Below are 19,500 nucleotides of genomic sequence, written 5' to 3'. Positions count from 1 at the left end.
TCAATAGTGCCAGATTTCGAGATTGAGACTCATAGGGTCCAATGCTTTACATAAGCTCGCCTAAAGCTACAAAACTTAGAGTTAGTCCCAGAGAGCCAGTGACCTAGCTACATTCATTTTCTCTTCCTTTATTCAGCTAGACTATGATGTTGTGGTCGATGTGATATTCTTTTTGTACATTAACTCGATATGATTTAAATTTCATGGATATGTACAGTCATATTATGTATGGAAGTATTATGTGGATCATTTCATTCTACATGAATTACTTTTCCAGTTATAATATATAAATACGAGACCTCATGTACGTTGTATGCTCATACGATCATGAATTATTTCTATACTTATGATATGTACAAATACATACATCACAACATTTTTACGTTCATTTTCTTTTCTACAAATTTTTCGATAGCCTAAGTCTGTGCTAGCCCAATCAAACCTAGGGGAAAGTTTGTTGGATCGGTATGGCAACCCTAGAGGGGGTGAATGGGGTTAACGATAAAAGTATTTAAACGTTATTAATTTTTCTAATTATGAAACTTTTTACAAATAAGTAAAAAGATGATAATTACTAGAACAAAATAATTGAAGTCAAAACAATAATGAACTAGAATATGTAAGAAATCACAATAATAATTTTGAAATTAAATAGAAAAGAGTTAGAAAATATGATAGTTTTATAGTGATTCGGTCAAATTCGACTTACTCCACTCCCCAAGCGCCTCTTGGGAATTTGAATAAAAAACTTTCTCGACTCTTTCCATGGATCAGAGCCAAACCGCTACACCGCTCTTTTTATGAGTTCAAGAGCAAACTCAATTCTTTCTACGACGCAGGATCAAACCGGTAGAAGTATTTGAATTTGGTAGTAACACACCATAACTCTCTCAAAGAGTAGATTTACAATTTGAAGCACTCACACCTATTTTCTCACAATACAATAAAAATCTCTCTAATAAGATGAATAAAAATAAAATTGGAATGAATAAAAATAAAATTAGAAGCTTCGTGAGAGCAACAAAACAATGGAGACAATGGAGACTTTCAATGAGGATTGAAAAATTTATGGGAGTTGTGTGTTAAAAATGTGGGGGAAATTGATGAGTTTATATAGAGACGGTAAAGTAGACAAAAAGTATGAATTAATATTGACCATTGAATTGTATTAGAAGTAATGGAAGAGGAAGATTAAAAGTAAATAAATAAGAAAATTTTTTAAATTCATTTATTTAATTTTTTTAAATATAATAATATAATATAAAAATAATAAAAACCAATGCAGTAAACAAAATTTATTATAAATATAATAATATAATAATTAAAAGGTCGTGAATAACCACCCAAATTTTAAAATATAAGAATATAATAATATAATATATTAATAATAAAAATAACGTTAGATTCAAATTTATATCTTGTAAAAATAATTTTATTTAAAAATATAATAATAAGTGTCGTACTTTGACTTGTCCATCATTTTTAGGTGCCACATCACGTCGGGTATGTTGTATCGACTGTAATTTATTCGTTTTAGCTCTGATTTGAGTGATTGAAAAGTGGTTGAAATCGTTATTTCCAACCTTATACGGTAGACAGTTTAAAATACTGAAAATGGTTAATAATTAAAGGTGGATTTGTTATGATCAAAACATCAATCAATTAATTAAAATTAATAAANGCAAAAAAAAAAAAAAAAAAAAAAATAACAACGTAGATAAATCCACCGGTGATTCTTAGCGCGTATGTGTGGAGTACCGTTGATGAACAGAAAAATAAATCGAAATTGAAAATATTTTATTTTATTAACATATTTTCAGGTAAAGACAATTGACTTCAAATTTTTAAACGCATCATAATATCATATAATAATATATATATTTATAATGGAAAGGAGAGAGCGGAAGGCAGTGGGTGTAGTGTAAGTAGTGAACAGTGGGTTGAAGGGAACGGACGTCTTCTATTTTTTCAAAACTCCCATTTCTTTGTTTGTTTCTTCAGTTTCAGGTAATCCAATCTTCTTCTCCCTTCTCCATCACTCTCTGATCTTCTCTAATTTCTCCTCTTCTTCCGTTCTCTCTCTGCTGTTTCTGCAATTCCTGCTTCTTCTTTCCTCTCCTGATTGGTTTCCGATTTGATTGTATGTGTTCGAATAATCCCTTCTCGCTCATTTCAAGGTTAGTTTCATACGTTTTTCTTTTTCTTTTTCTTCTTCTTTTTCAAATCTATGCTTGCATTTTTCAGATCGGGGAATTTGGTGTTATTCTCTTTGGGATGTAATGCTGTTGCGCTGTATCAATTTTGGTGTCGGTTTGCTTTTCTTCTTACGGTATTCCAATTGAATATGCTTTTGGGTTTTGCTTTCTATGTATTTCCTTAGGGTTTATACCTTGGACGCTCGCGTTTTTTTTGTTCATTCTTACTTCTTGATGCGTGCGGCGGTTGGATCTTGGATCTGGACATGAATTGCAGTTATTATTGCGTTGCATGTAGAATTTGGACGTAGTGGAGTTGTAACCGCTATTTGTCCTGGATGAGCCAAGATGTTGTTCAGATCAAAGATCAAATGGATTGCTCTTTTCGTTCTTGTCTTGTCTTTGGCATCTCTGCTGCTTCACCTCTCTATCGCTAAATCCTCGAGCGTAAGTTTGGTGTATAACACCCAGATGGCCAGTTTGCTGAATTCTTCAATTATTGGTGGGCAGGTAGATATCAGCTGTTTACTTCAATTATTTTCTCTGAATATAGTTTGTGGCCATGTGCTAAGTTTAATTTGCCTCAATTGCCACAGGGTTATAGGAGCAAGAAGTTGTGGGGAGCTGTGAAGCCATTAGCTTCGTTGCAACCCTATACCAACTCCCGAAGTAGCTATCGCGGTAATGGAGTTTTGATGTTTTTATGTATTGTTTTGTGATTGGGTGCTTCAAGTTATATCGTTAATGTTTGATCAAGAAGGTCTTACTGCGAAAATGGTTAGAGCATTTAACTTCTCTACCAGGTCTTCTGGATCGCTTTACTATTTTGTAAGTTTCACTGAGTTTCAGCATATCCTATTTCAAGACTGTTTCACATAATTTCTGCCAAAAAGAGCCCGATTCAGATTGTAAATTCTCCTCATATTTANAGGAAAGTTTTTTAAGAGCGTCTCTCTATCAAAATCGGCAGTGGGTTTAATTCAACATAAGCTGTTTGCTCCATCCTCCTCTGGAACTGTTCTCCAACTAGAAATTTGCAATGGTCTATGACTATTTGAATCAGGCTAGTAATAATTGGAGGATTACTTCGGCAAGACCTTTCTATAATTAGGAAATGCAAGGGCTTGCTTCATTATTACATCTGAATAAAAATGTACAACTTAAGCAGTAGATATACAAACTTATGCAGAATTATTCAAGTTATAAACCTACATATCAGTAAGATATATTAGAGTTATTATCTTCCACCAGGTCATTACCTTGCTATCCCACATTTTTGTTGAGTGTACTATTCTCTGATTTTATCACAACAAAGAAGTCTCAGATAGTTTGTCATTAATGGTTCATCATCTGCTCATCACTTCTTTGTGATCTTCTACTTTCAAGTTAATTACAAAATTATTTTGGGAAAAGCTTCCAATCTATCGTTGGTATGGTTGAACAAGAATGATATAGAGAAGGCCCCTAAGTTATCAATGCACCAATCTCTAGTGTCCCCTATTCATAGGTTGTCAATCATCAATCAAAGGAAGTAAATGAATTTGTTCTTCCGCTCCTCATAACTAGGCCTTTTTCTTTTTGAAGAACATCAAGAACATATTATTGCTCCTGTTAGAGGTATATCTTTCTAGAGCAGCAAGTTATTGTATATCAAAGCATGGTCTCTTAACAATGATGGTAAATTTCCTGTTAAGTCTATTAACCTATCAGCAAAGCCGATTTGGCCTTGTTCTATTGCCAACTTACCTCCTTTCTCCAAGTTGGTGTGCTTAGTTCTGAGAGCCACTGCCTCATCTTTTTCCAGTGTCCTGTTACTCATGCTTGTTGGGCAAAGCTCCTCAAAAACCTTTGGCTAATTGGTCTTTTCACTTCTTTTATGAGGATTCAGTTCTCCAACTCCTATTTGGCCCCAACCGAAAAGATATTGCTAGAGTTTTGTGGAATAACGTGGCTTTCATTATTAGGACAGAGAAATAAGATAAAGTTTCATCTTTGGGCACGAAGTCACAAATGGTTACACACCTATGATAGGCTTCAGAGATGTCCTTGGTATCATTGAAAATCACAGAACCATATTATTATTCACTGTCCCTACTCTTGGAAGAGAAGCTTTTTTCCACATTCTAATTTGTTGGTTTTAAGTGGTATTCCCATTTTTTTCTCCCTCTTTAGAGCTCCGTGTTCAGTTTGTAAAAGATTGAAAAAAAATTATGAGGGACTTTCTGTGTAAAGGGGTGGAGGAAGGTCATGGGACACTTCTTATTAATGGGAATATCGCTGGGAAGCCCATGCACTTAGGTGGACTGGGGCTAGGGAATTTAAGGGCTCATAATAAGGGGTTATTGGCAAAATGATTTTGGCGTTTTCTCCTTAAGTCCATTTCCCTGTGGAGTTGGATTATCGTAACTATTTGCTTGGGCTCATTATGTTTCTCTTTGGGCATGGGTGTTGAACCTTTATTGTAACTATTTGCTTGGTCCTATTTTGTATAATTGGAGTTCCCTTTTCTCTTGGATTCTCCTTTTGTGGTCTTTGTTTTTTGTATGCCCTTATATTGTTTCATTGTTTCATTTTTTCTCGATGAAAGTTGGTCTTTTATTAAAAAAAGAAAATTCATTTCCATTACAAAATAAATTAATAGTTCTGTTATCGAGTTATCAATGGCATGGTTGTTGTGATGGATGTGGTGATCTCTTTTCCCTTATACATGTACGCACATCGTTTACTACCCACTCATGTGATCTTGACTTTCTATTTTGAACTTAAATTTCTTCTTTTCTTACAGCTCCAAGTGAACAGAGTAATGGTTTCATATATGCAAAAATATTTGGTGGTTTTGCAAATATTAGATCATCGGTAAGATACATGAAAAACATGATCTTTTTTAATTTAATTTTCTAGTATTAATATATATCTTTTTAATTTTCTAGATCTGTGATCTGGATATATGAAAAACATGACCGTTCTTTAATTTAATTTTGTAGTATTAATATATATATCTTTTTAATTTTCTAGATCTGTGATCTGGTCGCTATATCCAGGCTTCTGAATGCAACTCTAGTCCTCCCTGAGATTCAAGAAAGTAGTCGCGCAAAAGGCATCAGGTATATATTAAGTAATATGCTAGTTATTACCTGTCTTTTCCCCTTTAAGCTCCCTATGGTAGTAATCTACATTTTACTGCTTACACATGTTGTAATTGTTCAGTGGCAGATTCAAGAGCTTTTCTTATCTTTACGATGAAGAACAGTTCATATCTTATCTTAAAAATGACGTATTCGTCGTAAAAAGTTTGCCCGATAATTTGAAGGCTTCAAGGAAAAGAAATGAATTCCCTATATTTAAACCCAAAAGTTCAGCCTTTCCTAGCTATTATCTTCAGAAAGTTCTTCCAAGCTTGAAGAATGCAAAGGTCATTGGCTTGATTCTTAATGATGGTGGATGCCTGCAGGTAACTTTACTTCTAAGCTTACAAGTTTTGTCTTGATATTAAGATAACCAAATGGTTTAAATTTGTCTGCATTATTTTCCGCCTTTTTGATGTTTAACTTGTCTGCCCATGGTTGGAATTCTAGGGAACTTCAGTATATGCATGATTTCTATTGTAAATTTCAGTTCTAGATACTCACCTTAATTAAAACTGTAGACCAAAATATACTCTCCTTTATAAAGTAAAGATGGAAAGTGTAAAGTAATTTAAAAAAGCCCATGTAATTACAGTTCAGCTGGAAGCATGGAATCTGCAGGGTCCCAAGATTTCACACACACACACACAAACACATATATTATGAGAAACATAGATTTCTTTTTTTCATTGATGAAATGAAATTACAAAGAAGGCAAACAAAGTGCCAAACTAGTTATGAAAATTACTTCTACCGGACAACAAGAGAAGTGAGGTTGTATGATCTAAAAAGAGAAATAATTTCTTACAAAGGAAAAAATCTAATATAAGTGCCAAGCATTCATTCTTCTAACCAATTTCTTACAAAGTCGCTAATTATTCCTCATATTACCATATTTTGTTTTGTATATTTATTCAAAATTTTCCTCCTTTTTTATTTTATTAAATACACACACACACACACACACACACATATATATATATATATATTTTGCTTTGCAGTTAGTCCCAAATGAATTTAACCTTTTAGTGCCTTGTACATCTTTAAACACTAAATTGGAGATATAGTACCAAATATTTCTTCTTTTGCAAAGCTTCGAAAAGGAAATAGAAAAAAAGAATTGTAGGAAAAGTATGATGTCTCAGGAGGAATACATGGGCATATAGGGGAGATTTGATTACGTGTTCTCCACCTTATCGATTGTTGTTGCCCATTTTCCATCTCTATTCAAGAAGCACGGATATTGGTATGAGACAAATACGACATGACACGAACAAAATGGCATGTCATATTTTTAAAATCTAGGACACAAACACGACGTGGACATGTTTAATAAAATATATATCATTTTTATAAGAGAGGAAAATTCAAAGTCAATGAGTTTATGCATTTATATGCTTAAAAACTTAGTTTGATGTATCTCACTCTCAATTTATTATTTTTGTCATATATGTATCCAAGTAGTATACTTAACAGGTGTTCGATGCACATCTATCAAACGTCGAACTTACTTTGATTTTGTACAACCAAAGTCTAACACATCTATTACACTAACAAGTGTGATAGGTGTCGAACAAGTGTCAGACATGGATGCGCTAGCCAAACTAAAGTGTTCGTGCTTCTTGGCATTTTATTATCAAAATTTCTTTTATGATTGGGTGACCAGGTTCTAGAAATGTCCTTATTTCAGAGTTGGTGGTGGATGATTTACTATTTGAAGAGCGTACGCCCTTGGGTATCCAACTGATTCCCCTAAATTCATATCCATAGCACCATATCCCACCTTGAAAGCACACACCTATTCTTAATGAGAACATTTTTTTTCATTTCAAAAGCGAACCCCAAACATATCCTTAATCCCTTCTGGGTCTTGGCTTAGTTGGCTAAAGAAAATATGGTAAAGTCTGAATATGAAAAGAAGGACAGATCGTATGGTTAAATGCAGTTAAAGAAATTTCATAGGCTATATGACTGGAAAGACATTCTAAAATGAGAAGGAAAGAGAATGGAAGGAGGTTTTTGATTTAGCAAAGTGCCATTACTTCCTTTGGTGCTTTTCTAATACTTCTATAATCATTCTTCTTTTGTAGTCAACTTTATTTAAGGTGCTTTCCTATAAACTCCTCAAGGAAGAAAATAGCTTTTGGCTCATAATCTATCATCATCAATGAAAGGTCTTCTTTTATCATTATTTTCTTAAAAAAATCAATTTTTTCCTGTTAAGTAGCCCGTTGGATGTCACTGAATTATTTTCAGAACGCTAGGAGGCATGAACGTTTAAAACCTTACAAAAAGAGAGCATAATTTGCTTACAATGTTGTAGATGTGGACATGATGATTTTAGATTCCTCTTCCTTGGATGCTTAATTTGATACCTTAACATGAAGATTTTGTACATACGACCACTTGGTAAACATGATCACTTGTGTTATCATGGTGGAAGTTTTGTGAGCTTTCCTTATTGGTGCAAATTCCCTACATTTTCTGTACATGTTGCTTTACATTTTCTTCGAATGAGTAGATAATATGCATATGGTTGAGGAGTTTCATTTTTTATATTTTCTATCTCCAGTCGGTCCTTCCTTCTGGCATGTCCGAACTCCAGAGGCTCAGATGCAGGGTTGGCTTCCATGCACTTGACTTCCGGCCAGAAGTTCAGATGCTTGGGAAGAAAATAGTTCAAAGGTATCTTCAGACTAGTGTCCTGAAATTTGATTTAATCGCGTTTTTTTGCACTCTACATATGGCTTATGGTAGATGAGGGAAAAAAAGAAAACTGAGAAGATAATATCTGCATACACATGGCTCCACGTTGCTGTGTAGAATATGATTTAATACTTTAGGGTTACGTGTACACTGGATTCCTGAACTGTACATGCACATGATGAATCTTGACATTTTCTTCTACAATTACAGGTTACGAGCTTGGGGCCAACCATTCTTAGCTTTTCATCCTGGATTAGTTAGAGATACTCTGGCATACCATGGCTGTGCTGAACTCTTTCAGGTAGCCGTTTGAGGCTGTTCTGCATAATAGTTTCAAAATTCAATGGTTATTGATTCCCAATGAGTTTCATACAATTTATCATTTTGAGTAAGTTCTATCGTATTTCTTTAGGATGTGCACACGGAACTCATACAGTATCAAAGGGCGCAGATGATCAAAAAAGGGATTATCAGGGAAGAACTAAGCGTAGATTCCCGCAAACGGAGAGATAATGGTACCTGCCCTTTAATGCCTGAAGAGGTTTGAGCTTGACTATACACATTTTGTATGCAAGTTTTCTATGGTTGTGTTATTTATTTGAAATCATACTAGTTCTTTCTTTTTATGAAAGCACTTGCATTTTAAAATGCAGCCTACTATTGAAGTTAAACCTTCCTGACTGATATTTTGATTACCAAATAAGAGACAAACCAGCTGTAGAAATCCTAGGCTTTCAAGTAAAGATGGTAACCTGATATTTTAATAACCTACTCCGAGTTAGTTCAATAGTTGAAATAGTCGAACGTGTAATGACCCAATGTTTTGCATATGGATCAAACAGGGCCGTTACTAAAAAATAATCGGTTTTGCATTTTGAAAACAAAAAAATGCTTTAAAAAATTAAAACACGCTTGGGGTACTCTTTTAAAAGACATTGAAACGACATCTAGTAAAACAAACAAACAAATTTACTAAAAATTTCAACATAAAAGCATAACCAGTTTAATCACAACCTCCCTAGTTCCCATATACTAAGAGTCCCCTAAAATAGAAACATTAAATGCGGAAGCTATTTTGGAAACATAAATCTCATAATTATTTCATGGTCTGTCTGATAACTATACTCGTCATCCCCATTCCACAGTCTTGCCTTTACCTGAAAATTATTTTGAAAAAGGATGAGTATTAAAACTATTACATAAGACACTCTTCTGCTGGGATACATACACCGCAATAACAAGCAAAATCAAGGGACCAATTTCTTTTAAAAATGGGCTAACTCGCTCATGACCTACCTTGAATTAGGATTATCTTACCCGACCTTAACTAGCACGTAGATACTGACCACCGAGCATGTATGCCGGTAATCAATTTTAAAAAACCATGGACCATCCATAATGCCAAAAAAAGTCCTCTGATTCCTCTTACAGAATATAAAACTGAGGCTATCTTTAGTTGCAGCCTACTTCATACTTCTTTTTACTTCAATGGAAGTCTTGCTTTTTCATTACAGAATTAATAGTGATCTCGACTGTTCTATGTGTAGAGTTGAGTTTTTATTTTATTTTATTTATTATTATTATTATTTTTTGGTGATGCAAAATAAAGGAAGAGAACATGAATAAACCAAGACTACATCTGAAATGAGAATCATCTTGAGAATATGAAGGTTAGAAATGTCAATATGAAGGTTAGAAATGCTTAAAAGAATGGATAGTCACCATTTATACCAATAATACTTTTCGGTGGCTCAAAGTTAAGCATGTTTGGCTGAAGCAATTGTAAGTTGTGTGACCAATTAAGAATTTTCCTAAGAAGCATGTGAGTGAGGACAAAGCATGATAAAAGGACCTATATTGGTTTGTTGGGATAATCTTCAGTTCAAGTCCAATAAGTAACATGGTCATGCCAAGTAACATGGTCATTTGGCAAGGGATGCAGGAGAATCAGATTGCATCTTTGATATTTTACTGCAGATTCTTTTTCCAAGTTCATCGCATGTGCTAAAAAAAATAGGGATTTTGAGGCCAGAACATTGATTTATGCAAGGTGTCATTTTCTTTGTGTATCTTGTCCTTAGTGATTACATTGAACTTTCAGTAAATGAGGTACAATTTGGCTAACTTATTTCTGTTAAAACTTTTGCAGGTCGGGGTTCTCCTTCGGGCAATGGGATATCCTACCAAAACAATTATTTATGTAGCAGGGTCTGAATTGTTTGGTGGTCAGCGCATGCTGATCCCTCTACGTGCCATGTTTAACAATGTGGTTGATCGTACTTCTTTTTGCAGCAAGGAGGAGTTGGATTCCTTGTTTGGACCTGAGACCACTCTTCCTCTTGATCTTTACCGACCGCCTCCTTCTAAAAGTAAGCAACAACTGAAAGATGAGTGGAACAAGGCTGGTCCTCGTCCAAGACCTCTTCCTCCACCTCCAGATAGACCTATCTATCGTCATGAAAAAGAAGGATGGTATGGTTGGATTACTGAGACTGATAAAGAACCTGACCCATCACCAATGGATAGGAGATTACAAGCCCACCGGTTGCTTTTGGATGCTCTTGATTACATGGTTTGTCTTGAAGCTGATGCATTCTTCCCGGGTTTTAACAATGATGGTAGCAGTTGGCCTGATTTTTCAAGCTTGGTCATGGGACAACGACTGTACGAGAGTTCTTCATCTAGAACGTATCGACCTGACAGGTAGATTAATGATGAACCATCACTCATTAGTTATTAGCTTATGCTTATAATAGGATTTGAACAGTTGACTAAGAATTCCTCTTTATTTTCAAATCATATTAGATACGTAAGTTGACACTTGTTGATTAACTTACTATTAATTTTCAAAAGAAATCACTATTTGGGCAAGTTCATTAAGGAGTTGATGACATCCATATATTTTGGGTACATTTAGCCAATTGTTGGCTAACGGTCCTATGTCTACTGTTACATGGGTTGTGGATTCTCTCTGGAATGTAACTTACGGGTATTGGCGAATGATCGCTTGCTATCGTAGGTTCAAGGAGATTTTTTTTTATATATTATTTTTTTAGTCTTTATTTTTAGTTTGACCTATAGACTTGAAGATCCAAACCTCTAATCTCTTGGTCAAACATATATAACTCAAATCAGTTGAGTAGTATCAAAGAGCTTACCCCAATGTGCATCGATATTTGTGTATTGAATCTTAGAATATTGGTTAATCTATATATGCAGCAGTTCCCCATCCATTATACCTTGTGATAAAATGTAGTATGAAACCTTTCTGACGGGTATCATTGTTGTTAACAGGAAATACCTGGCAAATCTTTTGAACAGTAGCCGTGAAAATTTGTATCATCCGATGCACAACTGGACACTTTTAGTGCAGGAGCATCTTAACAAGAGCTTGGGTGAGGAAGGCCTGGTGAAGCAGGCCATCTTCTCGAAGCCTACGTCGTTTCTGTCACATCCGCTTCCAGAGTGCTTCTGTAGAATATCTTCTGTTGAAACTCCTGACCATCTTGTGAAGGAGAACGGAAAAACTGTTTACGGGGACGAAGAGAAGTGCCCCAACTGGATGTCAGAAGGTCGAAAAATCGAATCATTGGACTTGGCCGAGGAAGGGGATAATAAAGGGGATGAAGATATGGAATCATCAGAACAAGCAGAGTCTTATTACAACAGTGGTAAAAGCTATTTGGATAATCTCATCGACCAGGACGAGGAAATGGATCCCAACGACTAAAATCGGGTGAGTAGAAATGATACGATGGTGGTTCGGAAATGAGAAATTTTTTTGTGTAGAGGATAGCAGCGTTTATAGAAAATATAGTGCATGGCGATTCATGAACATTTTTCTCCAATATTGAAATCATCAAGAAAAGTATAGTTGTATCATTTTTTTTCCTTGTCAAAGAAATTTGAAAGTGTGAAGTTGTAGTATGTTCCAAACAAATATTTTCCATATACGAGTAGTATATAATTCTTTACATTTTATAGACATTTCAATAATACAAAAACTATTTTCTTTTGAACTTGGCNTTTTTTTTTTTTTTTTTTTTTTTTTTTTTTTTTTTAAATTTAGTCTTATAGTACTTAGCGGATTCCATCGGCTCAACCTTCTTCCTTATGTTTTTTTTTACCTATAATCGATCATTGTCGCCTTTGCCTCCCTCGTTGAGCATCCAACACTGATCTCCTGTGCCCTCGTTCTGATCAAACGTCATCATTGCACCATCGTTGTCCATCGTCTGTGCAGGAATGATTTTGATGCCTCAATTTTGGTATTCTCTCTCTTGTGATCATCGTGTTATCGTGGTCTTCTCTTGATTAAATTTTTTATTGCAAAGTTTATTAGTTGATTAAATTTTTTATTGCAAAGTTTATTAGTGTAACCTTGAACAATATATGGTTGATAATGTATGGTTGGTAATGAGTGAATCGTGTTCAAGAAATAAGTTTAAATGTCTTATCTCAAAAATACTATTGTCCCAACACGTGAACTTAACCCTAACCCTAAATAGGATATTTAGTAGAAGAACTTAAGTAGATAACTTGTGAACAACAAAGAACTTAAGTAGAACAATGGACTCATGAACCTAGCCCCCTTATTCTAAGCTATAGAATATAGAAGTGAAGCTTATCTAATATCAGTTAGAACAGGATGACATGAGTTAGCCATTGGAAATGCCCCCATGAAGACAAAGAAACTAAATACCAAATTAAGCTAGAGATAGATCGAGCATAAAGAGGATTTGGAATTTTTAAAATTTTTGGTTTCTTGTATTTTTAAAATTTTTAAAAACATTAGAAAAGAGAGCATAACAGACCAAACGGAGCCTTAATAATATCCTGCCAAGAACTCATTTAATGCATCTATAACATCAAATATTGAATAAGTAAAAGGAGGAATTTTCTAAAGAGAAACAATGCGTCTGTGAAGAAACTCTTCATCACACTCATCCTCCTCATCATCTGACACAATAGTTTCGTTCCCTGGCACCTCTAACCTTCCTCCCATACAAAATGATGGCCCCAAACTCTCTGTTTCAATGAAATCACCCTTCAATCTCTCCTCAAATCTCTGCTCACTCACGTTGAGAAACCAGTTCAATGAGCATCTGATCCCCTTCCTCTGCACCCTCTCATACCTCGGTTTTATTCTCGATTCCAAACTATACGTAAAATATTCCGGGAACTCCACAAGCTCCTTAATTGGCCTACCCATCTCCGACTTGAAGTAGTAGTAACTGTTTTTCATGAGTTCCACCCGACAAGCGACCAGCTGGGGACATTTCACAACCATCTTAGCTACATCAGAGGAGGGTATACCGCGCCCGAGAAGGAACTCTACTGGTTTCATTATCACGTGTTGGTGAAGGCTGAGTATCTGTGGCATTTTTTCAATCACTTGTGCAAACCCTGCAGGATCAATCTTGAGCTTTAGGTCAAAGAAGAATTGCTGAGCAGACAACTTAGCTTTCAAAGGCAACCCAAGAATTTGTGGATAGTGTGCAATTACTGAAGGAAGCAGCTCCTTTCTAATCCCAAAGCTTAGCAAGCAATCGATATTCGGTCTCACAGTCTCTTCGAGATCGTAACCAAGTATGTATGCTCGCTTCTCAAGCATTCTTGCTACTATCTTCTTTGGCAAACCTAACGAAACAATAAAATCAACAAGGGGTTTGATCATGGTTCCAACTCTCATCGCCAAAAAGTACGGGTACTGTGTGACCATTGGTCCGATATCTCTCGGGTTAACACCTATACTCACAAGATATGCAACAGATGTACTCATTGTCCCTTCAAGCTTGTAACCCAGAAGCTCAGGGTGCTTCTGGAGGACATATCCAATATCTTCTTTCTCCACATCGAGCCCACGAAGAAGTTTAACAACAGGAGCAAGCTCAACAATGACACTGGCGTGCAAGACCTGAGGATAATTCTTAATAAATTCTCCAAGTTTCGGCCTCGGAATCCCAATTTTCTCCAAGTAACCTAGAACTGGTATCATATTTTTTCGAACACTACAGCCTAGCATTAAGGGGAATTCGTTAATGTCATCGATTGTCAATCCTAACTTCTGAAGAAACTCAACACGCTCTCTCATGACTTCAACTGTAGAAGGAAGCTCTAAGTGTTCTAATTCATCAGGAACAATTCCCAAACTCTTCAAGTAGTCACAGATTATGACTCGGGACACAAGCTTTTCTTTGCGCCCTTGAACAGCTCCCCAGGTGACTGTAGGCATCTCATATTCATGAAGTTTGGAGGATTGAGTCGAATACAGTACGCCTAAAGGTAAAACCCTACAAAAGCTTTGAATGAGCGATTGGTGTGCGCATGGATTCAGGAAGGATTTGGTGATCTTGGGGTAGAATAAGCCCAAATTATCGTAAATATGATGGGAAATACCCAAAACCAAAGAGAACTTAGCAGATTTTCTTGGCCTCAGAAATGACAATGCAGTCATTTGAATCAAAACTGCCAAAAAGAGAGATAAAAAAGCGTCAATCAGTCAGAGAAGCTCCATAGAATCTTGCCAATCTCCAATTAGAGAACTGTAAGAGCAAGGAACATAATAAACCCTAATACTACATTTACTCGCATAATCTCCCAATCTTCAAAAAGCTTAATTCGTAAGATCAAGGTTTACAGGTGATTATCGATGGTTAACGAGCAGTATAGTTCTCATGAATTCAATCGCAGAGGAAACGAAAAGCATTAAAAACCTAAAGATGGACGACGATGAGAGTGTAACTATCGAATCCTAAACAACACGAGAATCAAGAAATGAAGTATGAGTGCAAGCCAGCCAGTTCGCCTGAGAGACGGAGAGGAAGACATACCAGTATCCCTTCGGCAGGAGGAACGGCGAGCAGTGAACGGCGGCGGGCGATGGGATGGCAGGGGGCGACTCTCTGCTGAGAATTAAATGCACAACTTTGTATTCCAATGCATTTGCTTCCATAGATTACACATTTTTATAACCCAAATTTGAATTCACTTCTAAATGCATTTACAATTTTTATTTTATTACATTGTTGAGAAAAAAAAAAAAAAAACACTTTCATTTTTCATAATCTCATCGCCATCGACATCGACCTCGACCTCCATTTATCAAATTATACGCGATCGAGTTCGAAACTTTGGTAACAATAATGAGGTATTACGTATGATTACAAATACTTTGCTAATATGAAAAGTTCTTAATGTTAGTTGAGTACCCAGTTCTCCAATAGATTGACCTACACTAATACCTACAACTTCTCCCAATTCGACCGGGTCCCCATGAGTAGGACTTCGTTCATAACGTAATCCATAGATCCGAGATATACTCTTACAAGTAAAGGGAGTCTGATTAGATATTGGTTATATTCGATTGATAAGTTCAATACCCATATTTGTTTATGATTATTTTATTTATTTTATATATAAGTTTGGAAGTTTTTCTTATGATTTAGTGTTACACATGGTAATAAGCTTAGATAGAGGTTTTCATATCGTTGCGGTTGGTATCAGAGTCTAAGATTATGGATATTGTAAGTCGTAAGTGTCTCTATGACCTATCAACATATACCTCGGGATCACAAGTATGTCTAATTATCAAAATGCTAGTAGTTTTAAATATTTCATAGTTCAATTTTATACAAATTCATTGTATAGGATACCCTACTCGCGTCTGCACATGAATGATTTTGATCAAATCATTTGTAACGATTACAAAGTGAGTCGTATTAATAATGTTACCAGGATAACGTACTCAACCTTATTCATATACTATAGACTGTTTAGGTTGTTACTCGAACATGATTTTCCTGTGTGTCAACAACATATTGTTCAAGATTACACTAGTAACCTTGGACTTTTCATAAAAAAAGAATAATATTAAATTGTATAATAAAATAATCAAAATTATTATTATATATGAAAATTTGGTATTTTATTTGCTTAGACGAGTAAAAAGACTAAAACAATAAGTCTTGTACCTCAATTTGTACTCTTAAAGGCTGAATTGAAAATCTAAAATATATGCTTATTGTCACAGTCAGGCTTGTTCATGGCCGCATGCCCGTTGTCACGGTCATGCTTGTCCAGGGCATGTTGCCCATGGCCGCATGCCCATGACAAGCCAAACCCTTGTCATGTCTTTTCATTTTAGTGTTTTTCCTTTTGTAATTCTAGAGCGTATGACACCTCAAGAAAATCATGTCTAGGCCTGCCAGAACTAAAATGGCCCAGAATGTACTATAGGAGGATATGACTAGTCGTCAACTTCTCCCTACCCAAGGTTATATATGCTAAGCCGTTGTTATCTTTCTCTTCTTGCTTGCTTATATAACATCTCTTTCTAAAATCTCTCTTTCAAAAATCTCTCTCTCTCCTCGTTTTCTAAAACCTTCTTTTAAAACCGAGGCTAGAGGCTCGACCGTACGTCGCTTGGCCGTAGGCGACGCAAGAACAAATTGGCTTAACTCACTTGTCGCTGGAAAGTGAGTGCCGCACAATCGCTAGTCCGCTGCCTTCGAAAGTGCGATTGTGTCAAGTGGTATCAGAGCTTTGTTAGCTCCGTAACGTCATACAGACCGAGATCATGTCGACGACAAAGTCGACACCCAAAGCACAAGCCGATCGGCTTACGCTAATAGAGGAGGAAATGCTGTTCCTCAAAGAAGTCCCTGACACCCTCCGTTTCCTGGAAACACGGGTGACCGAACTGAGTGAGAAAGTCGTCCAAGTCGACGCAATGGGCAACCGCCTAGACGGGTTGCCAATCGCAGAACTGTTGTTTCGAGTGACCTCGCTCGAAGAAAGAGTTGCTCCTACGAGCAGCCCAAAACCGTCTGATAGTCCGGATAGCTCTGTCGCACACAAAGAGGGACGTGGCGAAGAGTTCGACGTACTACAAAACACAATGATGAGTTTGTTCAATGGATTGGCTGATGAATTCAGATCAACAGTCGACGACCTCCAAGAAAGGATGGCCGCCATGAGCACTCGAATTGAAGTTACCATGAAAGCCGTGGAAGGTGTCACGGCTGGACAAACTAGTGGAGGATCCAACAAACTAAGGTTCCCGGACCCTAGAGCCTTCAAAGGGAATCGGGACGCCAAAGAGTTGGAGAACTTCATCTTCGACGTCGAACAGTACTTCAAAGCCACAACGGCTTGTACCGACGACAAGAAGGTGACTGTAGCTGCGATGTATCTCGTAGACGACGCCAAACTGTGGTGGCGTACGAAGGTGCAAGACATCGAGGATGGATTGTGCACCATCGACTCATGGGAGGACCTCAAGAGAGAGTTGAGGGAACAATTCCTCCCCGAAAATGCAGGACACATAGCAATGGAGAAAATAGTAGCCCTGAAACACACTGGAAACATACGGGACTACGTCAGACAATTCTCAACCCTGATGCTGGATATCAGGGGCACAGCAGAGAAGGACAAGGTGTTCTTCTTTATAAATGGTCTACAGCCGTGGGCCAAAACAAAGATACATGAGAACAGGGTCCAAACCCTAGCTGCCGCAATGGCCTGCGCCGAGAGACTCGTGGACTGTGGGAACGAAGCAGGATCCCAAAGAAGAGCGACACCAGCCCCAAACAATGGGGGCAAACCATACCGACCACCAGGCCATCGAAATGGAAGCCCCAACAGATCGAATGGATGGACGGATAGACCTCCTCAGAACAATCAAGCGGGGACATCTCGAGGGCCTTACCACCAAAAGAACCACCCGACGACGCCTTTGCAATGCATACTATGTAAAGGCCCCCACAAGGTATCCTACTGTCCTCATCGGGCCTCTCTCACTGCACTCCAAGTGTCCATTCAAGAGAGCAATGAGGCAAGGTTCGAGACTTTGCTAGACAAGAAGGAAGATCACGACAACCCCCGAATGGGCGCACAAATTCTTGTCAGCCCTCCAACGGAAAGTCGAACCGAAGGAGATAATAGAGAAAGGGCTTATGTTCGTAGATGCCACAATAAACTCTCGACTGAGCAAGAGCACTCTGATAGACTCTGGAGCAACCCACAACTTCATTGCTGATCAAGAAGCCAGAAGATTGGGACTCACCATAGGAAAAGACCCGGGGAAAATGAAAGCTGTCAACTCCGAGGCCTTGCCTATTGTGGGAGTTTCCAAAGGAGTCCCCTTCAAAATAGGGGATTGGACTGGAGAGCTAGACCTTGTCGTGGTTCGCATGGACGACTTCGATGTGGTACTTGGGATGGAGTTCCTCCTAGAACACAAGGTCATCCCAATGCCATTGGCAAAATGCTTGGTGATCACCGACCGTAACCCCATAGTAATACCTGCAAGCATCAAGCAACCAGGTAATCTTCGAATGATCTCGGCCATACAACTGAAAAGGGGACTCGCACGAGAGGAACCTACATTCATGGCCATACCACTGATAGAAGAAGCAACCACCGAAGAGACTGTCCCAGAGGAAATCAAGGAAGTATTAGACAGCTATACCGACATAATGCCAGAGAGTCTACCACAAACACTACCACCTCGTCGAGGCATTGACCATGAAATCGAACTCCTCCCCGGGGTTAAGCCGCCCGCAAAGAATGCATACCGGATGGCTCCACCCGAGCTAGCCGAATTGAGGAAACAACTAGACGAGTTGCTGAAGGCGGGATTCATTCGCCCGGCAAAGGCCCCTTATGGAGCCCCCGTACTATTCCAGAAGAAGAAGGATGGGACGTTGCGTCTGTGCATAGACTATAGAGCCTTAAACAAGGTGACAGTACGCAACAAATATCCTCTGCCGATAATATCCGACTTGTTCGACCAACTTCACGGGGCCAAGTACTTCACGAAATTGGACTTACGATCGGGATATTATCAAGTACGTATTGCCGAAGGGGACGAACCCAAGACGACGTGCGTAACAAGATATGGGGCCTTCGAATTCCTAGTAATGCCCTTTGGCTTGACAAACGCCCCAGCTACGTTCTGCACGTTGATGAACCAGGTTTTCTACGAATACCTGGATCAGTTCGTCATAGTATACCTCGACGACATTGTTGTTTACAGCACAACCCTCGAGGAACACAAAGTGCACTTGAAGTTAGTGTTTGACAAGCTCCGGCAGAACCAGCTGTATGTGAAGAAGGAGAAATGTGCATTCGCACAAACATGCATCCACTTCCTTGGACATGTCGTCAGATGTGGACAAATCAGTATGGATAGCGACAAGATAAAAGCTATCCAAGAATGGAAGGTTCCTACTTCCGTATCTGAGTTGAGGTCCTTCTTAGGACTAGCCAACTACTATAGGCGGTTCGTCGAAGGGTTTTCACGACGAGCCGCCCCATTGACAGAGCTGTTGAAGAAAGACCACCCTTGGTCGTGGTCGAATGATTGTCAAATGGCCTTTGAAAATCTGAAAACAACCATGACGAGGGGTCCTGTCCTCGGGTTGGTTGACATCACAAAGCCATTTGAAGTAGAAACCGATGCTTCCGACTTT

At 37.7% G+C, this 19,500-nt stretch overlaps 3 protein-coding genes across 11 annotated transcripts in view; 2 read left to right on the top strand and 1 right to left on the bottom strand.

Moving 5' to 3' along the window:
* The first annotated feature begins 1,902 nt into the window (after positions 1–1,902).
* On the top strand, positions 1,903–12,045 carry LOC111790897 (protein EMBRYO SAC DEVELOPMENT ARREST 30). Of its 9 annotated transcripts, none has more exons than XM_023672012.1 (12): positions 1,903–2,007; positions 2,245–2,329; positions 2,494–2,705; positions 2,792–2,876; positions 4,981–5,051; positions 5,211–5,299; positions 5,403–5,646; positions 7,893–8,005; positions 8,237–8,327; positions 8,439–8,567; positions 10,176–10,729; positions 11,321–12,045. In XM_023672012.1, exons 3-12 carry the CDS (start codon positions 2,544–2,546, stop codon positions 11,754–11,756), a joined length of 1,974 nt encoding a protein of 657 aa, XP_023527780.1. In that variant the 5' UTR covers positions 1,903–2,007; positions 2,245–2,329; positions 2,494–2,543; the 3' UTR covers positions 11,757–12,045. The 9 variants fall into 9 exon arrangements, with proteins under 9 accessions (XP_023527780.1, XP_023527779.1, XP_023527783.1 ...); XM_023672015.1 differs by lacking the exon at positions 1,903–2,007 and adding an exon at positions 2,027–2,177 and having other exon boundaries at positions 2,500–2,705; XM_023672010.1 differs by lacking the exon at positions 1,903–2,007 and adding an exon at positions 2,027–2,177.
* Positions 12,046–12,771: 726 nt separating this feature from the next.
* On the bottom strand, positions 12,772–14,988 carry LOC111789781 (transcription termination factor MTERF4, chloroplastic-like). Its single transcript, XM_023670469.1, has 2 exons — positions 14,860–14,988; positions 12,772–14,494 (listed from the first exon to the last, which is right to left on the bottom strand). The coding sequence occupies exon 2, from the start codon at positions 14,481–14,483 to the stop codon at positions 12,927–12,929; it is 1,557 nt and encodes a 518-aa protein (XP_023526237.1). The 5' UTR covers positions 14,484–14,494; positions 14,860–14,988; the 3' UTR covers positions 12,772–12,926.
* Positions 14,989–16,604: 1,616 nt separating this feature from the next.
* Positions 16,605–19,500, top strand: part of LOC111789739 — a 4,959-nt gene continuing 2,063 nt past the window's right edge. The window contains exons 1-3 of the mRNA XM_023670412.1: positions 16,605–17,042; positions 17,160–17,795; positions 17,884–19,476. Of these exons, the coding sequence (XP_023526180.1) occupies positions 16,605–17,042; positions 17,160–17,795; positions 17,884–19,476 (2,667 nt within the window). The remainder of the gene's footprint in view (positions 17,043–17,159; positions 17,796–17,883; positions 19,477–19,500) is intronic.

This window comes from Cucurbita pepo, chromosome LG03 (assembly GCF_002806865.2).
Source record: "Cucurbita pepo subsp. pepo cultivar mu-cu-16 chromosome LG03, ASM280686v2, whole genome shotgun sequence".
Taxonomy (NCBI): Eukaryota; Viridiplantae; Streptophyta; class Magnoliopsida; order Cucurbitales; family Cucurbitaceae; genus Cucurbita; species Cucurbita pepo.
Note: the sequence above shows the minus strand (reverse complement) of the source record. Positions and strands in the feature narration are given on the sequence as shown.

Bases quoted from the DNA above. Each gene is read 5' to 3' on its own strand.
- LOC111790897 (XM_023672012.1), top strand. From the start codon at position 2,544: ATGTTGTTCAGATCAAAGATCAAATGGATTGCTCTTTTCGTTCTTGTC. The intron at 2,706-2,791 runs GTAGATATCAGC...CAATTGCCACAG, and splicing joins CTTCAATTATTGGTGGGCAG to GGTTATAGGAGCAAGAAGTT. The intron at 5,647-7,892 runs GTAACTTTACTT...TTCTATCTCCAG, and splicing joins ATGATGGTGGATGCCTGCAG to TCGGTCCTTCCTTCTGGCAT.
- LOC111789781 (XM_023670469.1), bottom strand. From the start codon at position 14,483: ATGACTGCATTGTCATTTCTGAGGCCAAGAAAATCTGCTAAGTTCTCT.